This window comes from Simochromis diagramma, unplaced genomic scaffold, assembly GCF_900408965.1.
Source record: "Simochromis diagramma unplaced genomic scaffold, fSimDia1.1 OVJJ01000305.1, whole genome shotgun sequence".
In the NCBI taxonomy this organism is placed as follows: domain Eukaryota; kingdom Metazoa; phylum Chordata; class Actinopteri; order Cichliformes; family Cichlidae; genus Simochromis; species Simochromis diagramma.
Window position 1 is genome coordinate 686,165 of NW_024387169.1, and position 15,076 is coordinate 701,240.

At 40.8% G+C, this 15,076-nt stretch overlaps 2 protein-coding genes across 6 annotated transcripts; both read right to left on the reverse strand.

Moving 5' to 3' along the window:
- Positions 1-679: 679 nt before the first annotated feature.
- Positions 680-5,900, reverse strand: LOC120744480. Of its 4 annotated transcripts, none has more exons than XM_040048923.1 (8): positions 5,742-5,900; positions 4,008-4,050; positions 2,912-3,054; positions 2,632-2,751; positions 2,341-2,374; positions 2,212-2,247; positions 1,850-1,955; positions 680-1,768 (listed from the first exon to the last, which is right to left on the reverse strand). In XM_040048923.1, exons 1-8 carry the CDS (start codon positions 5,871-5,873, stop codon positions 1,672-1,674), a joined length of 711 nt encoding a protein of 236 aa, XP_039904857.1. In that variant the 5' UTR covers positions 5,874-5,900; the 3' UTR covers positions 680-1,671. The 4 variants fall into 4 exon arrangements, with proteins under 4 accessions (XP_039904857.1, XP_039904858.1, XP_039904856.1 ...); XM_040048924.1 differs by having other exon boundaries at positions 4,008-4,054; positions 5,742-5,845; XM_040048922.1 differs by having other exon boundaries at positions 2,230-2,247; positions 4,008-5,765.
- On the reverse strand, positions 5,877-15,019 carry LOC120744479. Of its 2 annotated transcripts, none has more exons than XM_040048919.1 (7): positions 14,336-15,019; positions 8,280-8,419; positions 8,025-8,144; positions 7,776-7,809; positions 7,637-7,684; positions 7,151-7,253; positions 5,877-7,061 (listed from the first exon to the last, which is right to left on the reverse strand). In XM_040048919.1, exons 1-7 carry the CDS (start codon positions 14,568-14,570, stop codon positions 6,986-6,988), a joined length of 756 nt encoding a protein of 251 aa, XP_039904853.1. In that variant the 5' UTR covers positions 14,571-15,019; the 3' UTR covers positions 5,877-6,985. The 2 variants fall into 2 exon arrangements, with proteins under 2 accessions (XP_039904853.1, XP_039904854.1); XM_040048920.1 differs by having other exon boundaries at positions 7,649-7,684; positions 14,336-15,015.
- Between the last annotated feature and the right edge of the window lie 57 nt (positions 15,020-15,076).

A 15,076-nucleotide genomic window follows, 5' to 3' on the forward strand; every position in this document is an offset into this window, starting at 1 on the left:
GAAAGCAACTTCTCCCAACCATCCAAGAACAGTTTGATGAAGAACAATGCCTTTTCCAGTTTGCAGAGTGTTTGGTGCCTGAGATGCATCCTCCTGGCAACTGTGGAATTTGTAGCAGAGCCGAATTGAGCTCCAAATGGCTCCAAAGATAAAATATATCCGTGTGCACACTCCTACATGCTGCAGCTTAAGGGAAGTGGGCTGACGTTTAAGGTCCTGCGTACATTTCTGCAGACACACGTACGCTGCTGGGGGACTTCCATGATGCACCGAGCGTTTCACTTTCTCTGACCATGTGTTTATATAACACTCTGCATTTAATCATCAGTTATCTCTGGCTCTCTTCCACAGCATGTCTTTTGTCCTGTCTCCCTTCCTTCTGCAGGAGGCTTCTTCCTGTTAGATTGGCAGTGGGAAGGAAAATCTTCCCAAAGCAGTGCTTGCGCATAGGGAGTGGTCAGATTGTTGGGGGTTTCCCTGAATTACTGTACAATACGCTGTATGATCTTTACCTTCCAATATTAAGGGCCTGGAGATGACTGTTGTTGTGATTTTCACTAAATAAATAAAATAAAAATGAATTGAACCAAATTTTCCCTCTCATCTGAAAAGCTTCTGTCCCTGAAAGATGTGAAAAAAAAGAAAGAAGTTGCACCCACAACACACGATAAAGACAAAATCATGATCACAAACAGAAGATTTTATTGATTTTAAACAAAAGGAAATCACACTGCGATACAGCTGGGTTAAATACACATTTCATCTACAAAGCAAACCAGCTTGAAATTGACCCTCACTAGTGAGGAGTCTCTTCTTACAAACTTTTCCACGGAGGCCCTGAGAGGTCAAACGCACTGCAACTTTGGAAAACAAGGAAGTGAGACAATAATGTGACGGAGCAGCTGTGGAAGTGACAAACGGAGAGCAAACAGCTAATAGCACACATTTATCTACAATCTCACATCAATTATGTGATGATTGTGTTTCTACTTGTGGATGTTTCTCCAAGTTCCAGTGGATTTGATCTCTCTGGGCCATCGTAAATTTCACATTAAAATCCTAATAAAAGCCCTTCATCAAACCGTCTGCATGCATAGTTTAAAAGTGAAGAAAAGCCACGTCTTCAGCTGCTCCCATTGGGATCCAAGTGCATCTACAGATAAAGTGCTGCAACTTTAAATTTGTCAGGGTTTTCTTGTAAACTGCTGCAGGCTCCTTCTTTCTAGTACCGGTACCTGCAGCAGGCAGAGGTCAGTCTAAAGAGGCACACAGCATTCACTCAATCCACTGATTTTAAAGCTTAAGTTGCTGATTTTTTTCTCGTAAAAATTTAAATCCTCTCATAAATTATGACGTACTCTTACTTGGTAACCCTGTAGTAGCAGAATAGCCCATAAAGTCATGAAAGTGGCCTTTTTCAGGGCCATTACAGCTCTGATCTACTGACCCGGTGGACACATTTTACACATTAATGCACTAAAACAATGACTTATAATAATAATAATTCAAGTGTATTTATTATACTGGGGGTCCTGAGTGGAAACTGCTGAGTTTCTGTAACTGCCTGACAAAAACACAGAAAAACAAAGATATATAACGGACGCATATCGTTAATAAAATACTGCAGAGGCATCAACACAAAGTTTGAATCCAGCATGTGCAGAGAAACTTTTACACGCTGCTCTCTGGATTTCCCGTCTCCACATCAGCTGGTATTCGGACTTTCCTCTGCAGTGCGGAGTCTTGCATCACGGGCACACCATTGTTTCTTCAGTGACAAGAGAATAACTATTTAAAACACGTCAGGTAACTGTGATGCATTTATATGCTGACACAATTAAAAGAATACCTTCTAGAGCGCACGAGGTACACCATGAGGCCTGCCAGCAGTAGGACTGTCAGGATAACCATGAAAGCAATCATGAAAGGAGGGATTTCAGTCAAGCAGGACTCCCCTAGTACCAAATCACAAAAACAGTTTCCTCAAAACACTTTTTCCTTTTTAGGAATTCTAGTTCTGTGATGCATGACTTTTGTTCTGCCGTAACAATGAAAGTGAAAGACAGCTGTCTGTGGTTTTGCAGCTGCAGCAATTTTACTCCAAGTAACAGAAGATGCGTGTGGTTGAAAATTTCCAGCATCTTAATCACTAATTCCTTTTAACTTTGATCTAAAAATCATACGTTATGCAGATTAAGACTTTTGTCCCACCTTTTCCATCAAACAGACCTTTTGCAGGGCAGGTAGCTGTGAAAGAAAGAGAGAAAAGTCATAAAAACCTCGCATGATATGAAAAGAAAAAATTCAGAACATTGCTCATGTGGGAGGAAGGTGACTAACTTGTGCAATTGGCTGTGTAATCTCGAACCGTCCCCTGTGGAAAATAAACAGACCATTAGATGTTGCCAGAAACATTCTCAGTTTATCTGAGAATTTAACTGAGAGTTTATCAGTTTACTATGTGGTTGCGATACTTCAGAGCATGTTTATCAGATTTCCACAGCAAGCGAACCCACTCCTAAACTTAGCCCCTGCGCCCTTACTGTTCTTCGAAAACACTTTGCCCACAAACCATGCAAGCACAGAAACTTCACCCTCACATCTTAGATTGTGTTTTATGCTCTAATGTACCTCTAAGACGACATGTCCTTCATAGACAACGTTTGGGTAGCAGCTTGAGGTGACGAGAGTGTCGCAGCTGCTACTTATCACCTGCTTCGCGTGGTCCAGGTGGTTTGCGAGGACACTTTTCTGAAGTCAGAAAACAAAAAGAAATTTAAAAAAACAGTTCATCACACAACAAAATCACATGTTCTTACAGATATATTTGAATAAAGCTTGACCTTAAATGTATGATAATAGTGTTAACCACATCTTAAAATGGGAAGCTGCTCTGAGTCGTCCTACTCACGTCTGCAGTGATCCAGGAGAACTCGAGCTTGGATCTGTTTGCATCCATGAAATCAACAAACTTCTGGATGTTGTATTTGGCTGTGCCACCACCGTGGGACACATTGCACATCAAGTCCTGTATGCTGGAGAGCTGAAGTCTACCTGTGGACAAAAATGTGCTTTTATTGTTATTTAATCTTTATATTTATGGTAAACACAAACAAGCTAATAAGACTCAAAACCGCCATTAATGTCTTTATGCTTGTATGAAAAACAGACATTGTCCTAATCCGTGCATACAGCTGTACTGGAGTGACGAGCTCAGGTATACTGATATACCAAACTTGAAAAATAAACACACTCTGCAGATTAGAGGTAAGATAAAGCTTAAAAGCGGTGTTTTGGGTTCTTTAAGTATAGGAAATGCTCTCATGTGACAGTCTTTGTGCCGCCTTCTTTTTTCTTCTCCAATAACTGTTAAAGTTTCAGTCGGGGCATTTTTGATACATTCTCACTTCCCTTGAAGGCATACGGGATTGTCTGGACATGTTTCATATTAGGTCTGACAGCTGGTGATTCTAGACCAATAATCACTCGCTCAGATCTGAGTGGGGCCCATAGTAATCAGTCACAGCAATCAACTCCACTGTCTTCATTACACACTGTAGCAGACGTCTCCTCGGCCTCTGAATTGATTATCGATCAGGTAAACAGGAAGGAACACCACTAACGCTCACACCGCTCAAGTTCAAACAATGAGAGCGATGCTTATCTTTGTGCCTGACTTCTGTAATGACACATGCTTGGTCAGCTTTAAATGAGCTGCAACGTCACATTTATAGCATAAATGTGCCACTTTGCTTTCTTCTTTTTCAACAAAAAAAAGTGAAGCAAAGACCCAAAAACAAAGCAACAGTGAAGCTGGGAGTGAAGGTGAGCTTTAAGTGTTTGAAGGAAAACTGAACTCATTCTAACATGGAAAACAAATAAAAGGCACAAATAAAACAATGAATGCAAAATACTCTGAAAACACATTTTAAATGAGTGCAGAAACAACGCAATGCAGCAGACTCACTCAGGTTATTCACACTGAAAGTCTTTTGTTCTTTACTCACTTGAAAGCATCGCTGCCGGTGTCTCACAGTCTTCACAGTCCTTCTGTCTTGAAACGAACTGCAGATTTCTTTTGAAAGCTCCACACAGAGACCACACCTTTAATTCATCGCAGGGCCCCGCATCTTGCCCTTCACTCCTCCACCTACTTCCTCCAACTCTTTGGGGGAAGACCGAGGCGTTTCTCAGCCACAGGTTACAAATCATAACACACCAGAAAAAGGATATTGCAGGGAGTCACGTAGCAAAATTCAGCCGCCAAAACAATAAAAAGAAATGAGAAAAAAATAGGAAGAAAGTTTTTGGGTAGCTTAAAAAAATGAAGGATGAGCAGTGCTCCTTTCTTCAAAGTCACGCTCCAACCTCAGGTTTGTGGAGAAGTTCATAATGAACCAAAGCACACCTCAAAGACCAAAAATGACTTTAAAGTCATCTCACATCAGCCACGCAGAGAGAATCAAGAAGTGCTTTGGAGAAAAATAATCATAAACCACATGGTTTATGCTATACACACACTGTTGTGATTTGGTTGACCTTTGACCCAAACACAAGGAAAGAGGAAACCAAAGAAACAGACTCAGAGCCAAAATTACAGTTCTCAGATTTTAAATATAAACATTTTGCAATGTCATTCTGCAAATAATAAAAAACAGAAGTGTTTATTGCAACACTTTAGATTTCAGGAATGTTTCAGTTGAAGCGTTGCAATAAAGTAAGTGCACGAATACGAGCCGAGTGAGAAAAAAAAATCCCCTTCAGCACGACCAGACAACATGTCAGGGCTGGAAACCATCTCACGCTTAACCCACGATACGGTTACTTAACTTGACCTCATTCTTCTTCTTTATTTTCTTTGTTTTCATTAACCACTACATATATCTATAACATTTTTTTAACATCTATCCATCTCGAGCTGTTTCATTATATGGCTATGAGGATTAAAACCACTTTGATTACAGCAGCTGACAGACTGTTTTGGTTTGGTTTGTTCTGAGACTGCAAATTCTTTCAACGCTCCAGGAAATCTCTAAATTCTTCTTCCACCGCGATGCACACCAGTCACGTAAGGTCACACGGTTGTGGCCTAGTTACCTCAACGTGAGGATGACTGCATACTATGGCATGCTCTGCCAGACGGCTTCATCCCTATTGGCTGACACTACTCACACCACATCCATGCGTGTTCTGTATACTTGTAATGTTACATAAGCTGCTGTCTGACCTGCAGTAACCTCACAGAAAGGGAAACACGGTGACATCACCATGTTATGGCATAGCATGTGTGAAAGTCAATGTTTTGGGTCAAACAGTTTGTGTCTGTGGCTGAATATAAGCTAAAGATAAATACTGTATATAAACAAGCAACGAGTTTGGAGTGTCGCTGCAGGTTCATGTGCAGGGAAACTCCCACCAGTGATTTTTCTTGTAGTGAATTAGAAAAGCCCCTCTGCCCTCTTCCTTCCTGTTATGTACACACACAGTAAATGCTGTTGGAGTTACACGGCCACCCGCAGCACCAGCATGCATTCTGGATTTTATAACTACATTTTTAAATTTTACATCAGCAAAAAATGAAGAACGTTTAAGGACTCCTCTGTAGCTTCATCAAAAAGCCCGCACCCCACCCCAGAACAAGACTCGTGACTGTCATTGCTTAAATGTGCAGAGGCATCGTGTTCTGAAGTGGCAGCAGCACAAACATGACCAATCATTTCCTTGTGCATGTGTCAACCCACCTGCTCAGCTTCAATTGGCTCAGAACATATCACCAGATAGAAGACCCAAAAAAAGCCCCTGTAGGAAAAACAGGAAGAAAGAAAAAACAAACTCAAACCAAGCATGAGCTGCAAAAAACACAATGAGCTCATGAGTCTGAGCAGAAGCTTTTAATGACTAAAAAAGAAACAGTAATACAACAGATACAGAAACAAATGTTTGATTGACAGCATAAAATATACACTTCATAAGGACAGCGTAAAGAGTAGGACACATGACGAGTAGTTTAAGATCACAATGTTCATCTTTATAAGTTATATAATAATAAAAATAATATATTTATATATAAATAATATAGTTTCATATTATAAAATATCAGTAGCATATAGATAGTAAGTCATCTATATTCATCTTTATATTACTATATGTTATATATACTATGTGCTGTAATGCTATAGGACACTGAAAGTGCATTACATTAGGAGTCTCTGAGCTTCCACAGCTGGTTTACACGGGGGGGGGGGGGGGGGGGGTTGTATTAATGTATTCATGCTTTTTGGCTCCTCAAAGTGCACTCGCTGGTGCAGCAAAGAGTCTGAGAGCTTCCACAGCCCAGAGAACTTTTCACCTGTGCACCAATCCCTCACAGCTAACCAGCAAGTGGAATAAAATCAACAACGGGATCGAGGCCGTAACCGGATACAGTTACAGTAACACTAATCAGTGAGCTGGGGTTCAGCTTTGGCAAGTATAATGCAAAACAGGAGGGTTCGAATCCACTAAACAGCTACCCTGAGGTACCCCTGAGCAAGGTACCGTCTCTACACGCTGCTCCCCGGGCGCCCAGTGGCTGCCCACTGCTTCAGAGACGAATTATTATTATTATTATCATTATTATTATTATTATTATTATTATTATTATTATTATTATTATTATTATTATTATTAAGTAATGCTTAAAATAAAAGGTCACACATGACTTAGAGTTTAGCATCTCAAGTCTCCAGCATCCAGTCACATAAGTGTCATTCTGTCACTCATTACCACCACTGTGCTGTCATTAACTGTGCCAAAGTACGAACAAAGAGAAACTGAAGATGAGTCCAGAGGAAGTGTCCACACTCCCACTGCATCTACACTTACTGTGTAGATGCAGTGGGAAACTACAGAAAGCATCCACTCACAGGTGGAGATTAACCTTTTCATGCACACTCTACTTCAAAGTGAAAAAAGGGGAAAGATCATCGTTTCAGATCTGTTCTTTCTACACAATTTCTGGCTTTGCTGCTTCTTTCTTCCCGACGATGTAAAGTCCTCTGGTTTGCCCACAGCGGCATCTCCTGCCAATGAAAACAGAGCAGCAGTTATGAACACGCCAGATGAGGACACAGCATGTCATTGTATGATTTATATACGGGGAGAAGATTACCTGAGATTTTCATTTCTGCAGCATAGGATGATGCATGCAAGCGCTATCACTATCACGACAATGACAGTGACAATGACAGGGATGATCCAGTGATGAGAGTTCCCTGAGAAGGAAAACAGATTTAATAATATTTAATATTGCATTAAAGGCCAAATAAATTATTCACAGCTAATAAAAACAGTCACGTTCTCAGAGTTTATTACCTCTCTTAAATAGCCTGAATGGGACGTCACACAGCATGCAACACTGTTATTTAAAGATGATGTCATAAATAAATAGAGCGGGTAAAAAGTACTAATGTAACAAAGTTTGATCTCTCCACTGTAACTAGTGTTACAGATATGTGTTATCTAATAATGAGGCTCTTTCCTGTTCATCACGTGTGAAAACATGCAGACGCTGCCAAACATTCCTGTGATTTAATCACGTTTCATTTCAGTTTCGTCTCTTTTAGTGACACACAGACACAGTGACATAAATACTGACTGTTTTTTTCACCTTGGTCTCCGGGCAAAGCTACGGGAGGGCAGACGGCTGCAAAAGAACACGAGAAATTCATATTTTACTTCAAAATTGATGAAAATAAAAACCAGACACAATGTGAGGACGGGGCAGCGATACTCACTGGTGCAGTTGGCCGTGTAGTCGAGAGGTTTCCCCTACGGAAAACAAAAAGAGACAGTTATTAGGATGAAGTACTGCTGACAGGATTGTTTTCCCTGCATATTTATTTTGTGATTAGCAGATTTGCAGAGTAAACTCAACCTCTCCTGAGCAAACAGCACTATTCACACTACAACACGTTCGATAACACAGGCAAGTTTTTTCCCTCCAGTGTGCAATAAAGTTTTTTCTCATATTTGGAGGGTTGTACCTTGGAGTTGACGTGTCCTTCACAGAAAAGGTTTTCGATGCAAGCTCTGACAGTGAGAGCGTTGAAGCTGCGACTTATCACCACAGCAATTTGATCGAGGTGGTTGGCGAGGACGTATTTCTAAAGTCAGCAAATGAAAACAAATAAAAATGATCAGCCTGTCATGCGACAAAATCCCGAATAAATACAAATTACATGGAACCCTTTAAAGTTTATGATATATATAAGAGAACATATATGTGAGAGGTCACTCACGGAGACGTTAAACCACGAGAACTCGGGCTTCTGCACATCCTTGTCAGAAAACTCGGTCTGGAGGGCGTACGTGGTCGTGCCACCATCATGGGAGACGGTGCACTTCACTGGCTGCCCGCTCAAAGCCTGCACGAACACACCTAGGAACAGAAAGATGGGGTTTCTTTATTCTGACCAATTACAGTGAGCTTTATAAATAAATGCAAACGTTATTAAGCATGTTGTACATTTAAATATAACCGTCGGGGCAAAGAGTGTGCTCAGGTGAGACGGTTACATGTAACTGATTTATATCAAATAAAGAAGCACTATGCAGGGCGCATGTTTTTGCATAATCCATACAACAGTGTACTGAGTGCAGTTTGCATAAAGTTTGGAAGTTTATATTTGTGGTCTGAGGCCAGAGTTATTGTTATGAAGCTGGTTTTTTTAGCTGATGCCAAAGACGAGCTCTCTGCTGAGCTTAAATAACAACAATTAACAGATTAACTACATCTTGTGGAGATGAATGACCCATTTTTAAACCTGAGTGAATCAGTTTTAGTTTACTTTTAGCTTTGGTCAGCTTACAGTGTGTTAGTCATTCTGATCCTTGTGAGTCCCTTCTTTGTGTATTTGTCAGGCGTGTTAACATTTGTAAACATTGTCTCGTGTGGGAGGAGCGGCAGCTGATAAAAATGCTACGCAGTCGCATGAAGAAGGTCACTTGGTCACTATAGCAGTAATAACTCAGAGTGTTTGGGGAAACCTGCACTCTGTACAAAGCTCAATTTCTTTAAAATCTTTTTTTTTAAATCACTGACAAAGTCAAATAACCGGATGTTCAAGTTTTGGAACAGATAGGTGGGCCCGCGGGGGAGTGTCATGTCTAGGAAATGATGTAATATGGCCTGATCGTCTGGCTCGTGTTGGTTTTTTTTGTTGTCAAACAAGCGCACACACACATACACACGTGTGTGTGTGTGTGTGTGTGTGTGTGTGTGTGTGTGTGTGTGTGTGTGTGTGTGTGTGTGTGTGTGTAGACCTTTAAACCAACCTGAACCAAACCGTAAAAATCTGAACTAAACCTCCTCTGCTACACTAAACTAAACTTCCTCTAAAGAAAAACAGATAAGAAATCAGTTTAGGGCGTGACGATGAATCCAGCCACAGACGACACGTGGAAATAACTGCAGTGCCAATTACACAACAGGAAACATGTTAGTGTTACCTTCCCGAGGTTGTTAGTAAAACAAGATCGCATCACTGCTCGAGTAAATTTAAGTAAAGACAGTGAAAGCTGTCGAAGGCTGACTGGATACCAAGTGACGCAATCTCACCCTCGGCGTGCTCCTCTCACAATCACACGGACATTCACCACATAAAAATACTTTCCCCTTCGTCATAAAGAGCACACACGCTCTGCTTCCAGGAAGCTTTTTTAAAAGTTCTTTAACACAAAACTCACTCAGCAGCATCACAGCGCTCAGCCTCCACCCTCCAGCCATCGCTCTGGTGACTAAATGCTCAACTTCCTGAGCTCCCGTCTTTGTTCTCTACCAAAACTCCCCTTCAAAAAAAGCGCTCAATGCCACGCCTTCAAAATAAAATGTGCTGAGAGTTATATGATTTAAAACACATGAAAGGGAAGACTCACTGCAAACTAACACATACTGATCTCTGATCAGCTTCATCCTCTACTCAGATGGGGATGCACTCATTCACAGCTCAAAGGGAGTCACTGAAAGGTTAGACGAGCATAAAAAAATGATGTGAATCACATGGAAACACATTCACTTAAATCTTTTAATAAGTTCTGCTGAAGGTCGACTCGACGAGCCCAAGGCCTGTTACCTTTAGTGATCATGATCGATTAGATCTTTGCCAGCATAATAAATGGTAAATGGCCTGTATTTATATAGCGCTTTACATATCCAGTCATCCACCCATTCACACACACATTCACACACTGGTGATGGCAAGCTACATTGTAGCATAATAAGGATTGTTTGGCAGCTCTCACTGGAACCACTGATACTCAGACCAATGAATATTGGTCAATGTGTGGAGTCATCGGTCTTCCACACTGGAGAGTTTCACATGATCATGGACTGCGAGGGTCGCGACCATAAAAAGCACCTGCTTCAAAAATGTGCAGCAGCCCACATGGACGAGCCAAATGCAGTCTCAGGAAGAGTTTTAAAGATTGAGCTCTTTGGCATCAATGACGCGTGGTATGTTTGGACGAGTTAAGATTCGGTTTTCAAAGCTAAGAACACTGAACCAGCTGTCGAGCATCAGAAGCTGTTCTTCTGCAGTGGTGCTGGCACACTACACAAAGAGGAGCAGGACTACCTTCAAATTCTCTGAGACAGTTGAAACTTGGACATGATGGGGTTTTCCAACAGGACACATTAAACCTGGTTTTGGAATAAATAAAAAAGGCTAACGCTAAAGCCACGACCTTATTTAAAATCTGAAGTCGGGTCCATGCCAGGAAACTAACCAATTACCTCCACCTTTTCTGCGGAGACTAGTTGTTAAATATCCAACCAGAATTATGCCAGAAGCACCAGTTTAGCTCACCGGGATGAGCAGGCCTTTATCACATGTCTTCCCCTCACCCTCCCTACACTTTCCTGTCAGTATTCACTGTTATTATCTAATAAAACCAGAAAAAAGCCACCAAAAAAAAAAAAAAAAAAAAAAAAAGCACTTTGCCAGAAGCATGTTAATGGATACTAAAAGGCATCTGGTCAGGATACAACTTGTTAAGTTAGATTTAACCATATATTAAAGGTGTGTATGTCTACACTTGAGTCTATTGAAACCTAATGTTGTTAAAGGCTGTACAATCATCAAGAAATCATTAAAACTCACAAATTATCATGACATTCATTGACATTACATCCATGCTGAATGTAAACTCTTGACCGTCTCCATTACCATCACTGACCGTGCACTCAGCCACAGTTTTTTCCTTTAATTTGTCACCTGTCATCAGTAAAGTCTTTAAATCTTAGTATATTTCTAATTATTCAAAAATATATGTGACTGGATTCAGATGTGCTGGACTGAGTTAAAGATGAGCTTTAAGGTTTGTAAACAGCCAAAACTTTGAAGTGGGAGTTTGATTATTGATGTTGCTGCTAAACCTGTTGAGCAACCACTCATACTGAGCCAGCAAAAAGTGCCTGCTTTATCATTCCCCCCAGTAGCCTTTTAATAACATATTTTACAGTTAATGTCTTTAATGTGTGATTTTATTTTGAAAAAAACAAAACAGGAAGGATTCTGAAAAAAAAGTCATATTAATGACCTGATGCAACCGCTGCGTAGGGTGGCGAAATCATTCGCTCGTGATGACGAAACGTGACGACTTCACCCAGACTGCTTTATTTTGAAAGTATGTAAACAAATGAAAGCACCATTAAACAAGTTTTATCAGCAGCTGATATTTACAGACCCTGTGTAACCATCAGTTTCACTGCATGGCAATAAATTATGTTTAGTTATGTTTAATCTCCAGTAATCTTTCTACATTAACCACACAGGTGCACAGTGCTGATAGGGAGTAGGTGAGGATAGTTCTGTTTGTTTGTTTATTTTTAACGCTGTATGTTTAAATAAAATAAATGTCATTACAATATATAAAGCATTCAAAGTCAGCTTTTTTAATTCATGAAAAGGGTGATGTAATGTGAACACACTGACCCATTTTCAGCCTTTTCAGCCATGTTCACTTAAATCATTCCTGAATAAAGTAAAGTCAAGTTTTCAGGGACGAGTCAACATAATAGAGCAAAACAAGACTAACTGGTTGTGCGCACCTTGGGACTAATAACTGCAATCAAATATTTACTGATAACTGTCAGTGAGTCTTTCACATCACTGTGGAGGAAATTTGGTTCACTGTTCTTTGCAGGATTGTTTTAACTCAGGTCCACTGGAGGGTTTTCCAGCATGAACGACCTTTTTAAGGTCATAAACAGGCCTTAAACATACTGTGAGAACTGTGTCCTTAAAAATGTCTACATTGGATTTTTTTTTTTTTTTTAAAGTGTGAGGTTGAAATTTGGAAAAAAGTTAAACTGGACGTCTCCCAGATGGCCACAGCTCACCCCACAGTACTAGGCTGAACGCATGACCGAAGCACGTTGGTGAGTCGGGCTGTGGAGAGCACCTGAGACGAGATGTTTAAAGGATGTTGGATTATACAGTGCTGGTCTAATTGGACTGTTCAGAAATGCCAGGAGAGACTCCTGTCTACAGGAGAGCTGCTGGATCCACAGCCAGGCTGCTGATGTGCTCATTTCTAATCTCGTCCATCCCGGTTTCTCCCAAAGAAAATCATCTTCAGCTCGGCCTCCTGTCTCCAAACCAAACACCACAGCAGGTCTCACTGCCATCTTGTAAACTCTCCTTTTCACACCTGCTGCTATCCTTCTGTCACACATTACCTCTGACAATCGTCTCCACCTGCTCCACTAGGGCTGTGCGATATGACCCAAAATTCATATCTCGATATTTTTTAGCTGGGTGGCGATATAAGATATATATCTCGATATTTTTTTTAAAGCCAGAAGGTAAGAACAAAAAGAGAGTTCTTAGTCAAAGCTGTGTCCCAGATGTCACACGGGCACTTTTATTAACATACAGCATAGATGTACATGAAAAAAACTACTCAAAAATAAATTATGAGCATTTATTAAATAATAATGCTCCATAAATAAAAGAAAACTATGTTGTTTTTGTGCATAACAAAGAGCTCACAATTGTGCAGTCAAAATGTAAACTAAAAGACGCTGAGCATAATAACAAGGGCAGATTTCACAGCTGCTCTGTTCCCAAGTTCGTGACTGACAGCCTGGAGTTTGAAATCCGCTTCATAACCGTGTCTCTTAACAGGTGCCATTTATGGTCCTTATACACACAATACGGTAATATTACGTTGAAGCACAGTACGTATCACTCCGCGAGGCTCCTCGGTAGCCGTAATGCTCGGACAATCCATCAAGCCGGTGCAGCTCCGTAGCTTAGCAAAGTTCTACTAAAACATTTTTTGACAGATTGCTGAGCGCCGTGTAGCACATAAAATCGGTTCGCGGTCATCAAGCACAACCAGATTCATACATAATGCGCGCTGTCGATTTTTGAGAAAATGAAAGGATTTCAGGCCGTGCATGGCGTTAGCGCGGTTAGCTCGTTAGCGTGGTTAGTTCGTTAACACGTTGACGCCGTCCAGCCCCACGCACGGGGCGATGCGCAGTAACTCGTTAACGGAGATTTGCCGTGTCCATCTTGTCGCTGCCTGCAGGTGAAGCAATGGGGGAGGAGGGGGAGCTGTGTTCAGTGAAGGAGAGGCGAGGCCGAGTAATGTTGCGTAAAGACAAAAGCGGACGAAAGAGAGGCAAACTTGTGGCTCCACAACTATAATTATAACGTAACATAGACTATATCGATATAAAAGATATTGTCACATCTTATATCTCATATAAAAATATATCGATAATTTAAAAAAAAAACTCGATATATCGCCCAGCCCTATGCTCCACCCATCCTGCACTGTCTGTTGCTTTGGATGGTTGACACCAGATACTGAAACTATTCTACTTTCACTACTTCAGCTCGATCTGTCTTCTCCTTTCTGCCTGCCGTCCACTCTCAGCACAGATCAATGTTTTCTGTGAACATCAGAGCCCACGGTGACTCATACCTGGCCTCATCTCTCCAGCCGTCCATTGTTAATAATAATTACTGTTATTATTATTATTATTATCATCATCACAGTAGTATCATTAAAAGCAGTATTACACCCACTTTAACAAAACAATTTCCAAAATATGGGATATTTGATGCATGACGTAACTTATAGTTCAACAGCCTTCAAAATGTATTTAAAAAAAAAAACTGGTCTGGCTTCACGTATTAAAAATCGGCTGTATGTTCTTGTATGTTCCACACGATGGCGCACTGAGACAGCTTCTTTTACCAAGGTGAGTCATTAAGAGTTTATTCTTACTGATGACCTCCACAGAGAAAACATTTTAACAGTGTGTTTAGTGTGGACTGCTCACCTGCTGTCGGGCAGCCTCTTCCTGTCCACGCTGTGAGCTGAAGGTTGAAGCTCATGGATAGTTGACCAGAGCACACCTGGGAGGCAAAGGTGGAGGGATGACGGCTGGAGCTCTTTGAGAAGTGGACCACACAATAAGTAAACGAATAAAAGGCGTAAATACACGACCCATATTTCGACCTTTGGCTCGACGAAGCAGTGAAATAACCGAGATCCGTCTGTAATCCTGTGCGCATGCGTCTCCAAATGCAGAAAAAACATGAGGATTTGGCGCCACCTTCTGAGTTTTGCTAGTTAAACGTACACATTTGTCTTAAGGAAAAAGAAACTTACAATTACAAGCTACAAGTATTTAAATATTTTTAAATAAGAGGGTTGACTCACTGAAATAAGCCGATCTGTGAGCGCGCAGTCTCAGAAACAACAAATATTACCTGTGAGGCTCACCACCCCCTCCTTCTTGGACGCTGACAGATGTCGTCTCAGGACTCCGACAAGCAACAGCATCAAACTCTCCTGAGCGCTCATGATCATAAACTTTATTTTTAGTCATTCAATTTTTTAATTAAGATTTTAGATTTGTGCAGATTTGCCTCACGCCACTGTGCGAACAAAGGTATTTCTATTACGATGTCTACAAACAATTTGTGATTATTTTATTATTTGTTTTATCTATAAATAAAAAAATATACATGCAAAAGCAAGCAGACAGTTTTATGAGCTCTGAATTAGACAAATCAGT

What these genes read in the sequence shown, in the direction of transcription:
- LOC120744480 (XM_040048921.1), bottom strand. Translation starts at nt 4,212, where the DNA reads ATGATTTGTAACCTGTGGCTGAGAAACGCCTCGGTCTTCCCCCAAAGA. An exon ending in TCTCCTGGATCACTGCAGAC is followed by an intron (nt 2,752 to 2,911) that starts GTGAGTAGGACG and finishes TTCTGACTTCAG; the next exon opens with AAAAGTGTCCTCGCAAACCA. An exon ending in TACCTCGTGCGCTCTAGAAG is followed by an intron (nt 1,769 to 1,849) that starts GTATTCTTTTAA and finishes TTGTCACTGAAG; the next exon opens with AAACAATGGTGTGCCCGTGA.
- LOC120744479 (XM_040048919.1), bottom strand. Translation starts at nt 14,570, where the DNA reads ATGCGCACAGGATTACAGACGGATCTCGGTTATTTCACTGCTTCGTCG. An exon ending in AAGAGGCTGCCCGACAGCAG is followed by an intron (nt 8,420 to 14,335) that starts GTGAGCAGTCCA and finishes TTCTGTTCCTAG; the next exon opens with GTGTGTTCGTGCAGGCTTTG. An exon ending in CTACACGGCCAACTGCACCA is followed by an intron (nt 7,685 to 7,775) that starts GTGAGTATCGCT and finishes GTTCTTTTGCAG; the next exon opens with CCGTCTGCCCTCCCGTAGCT.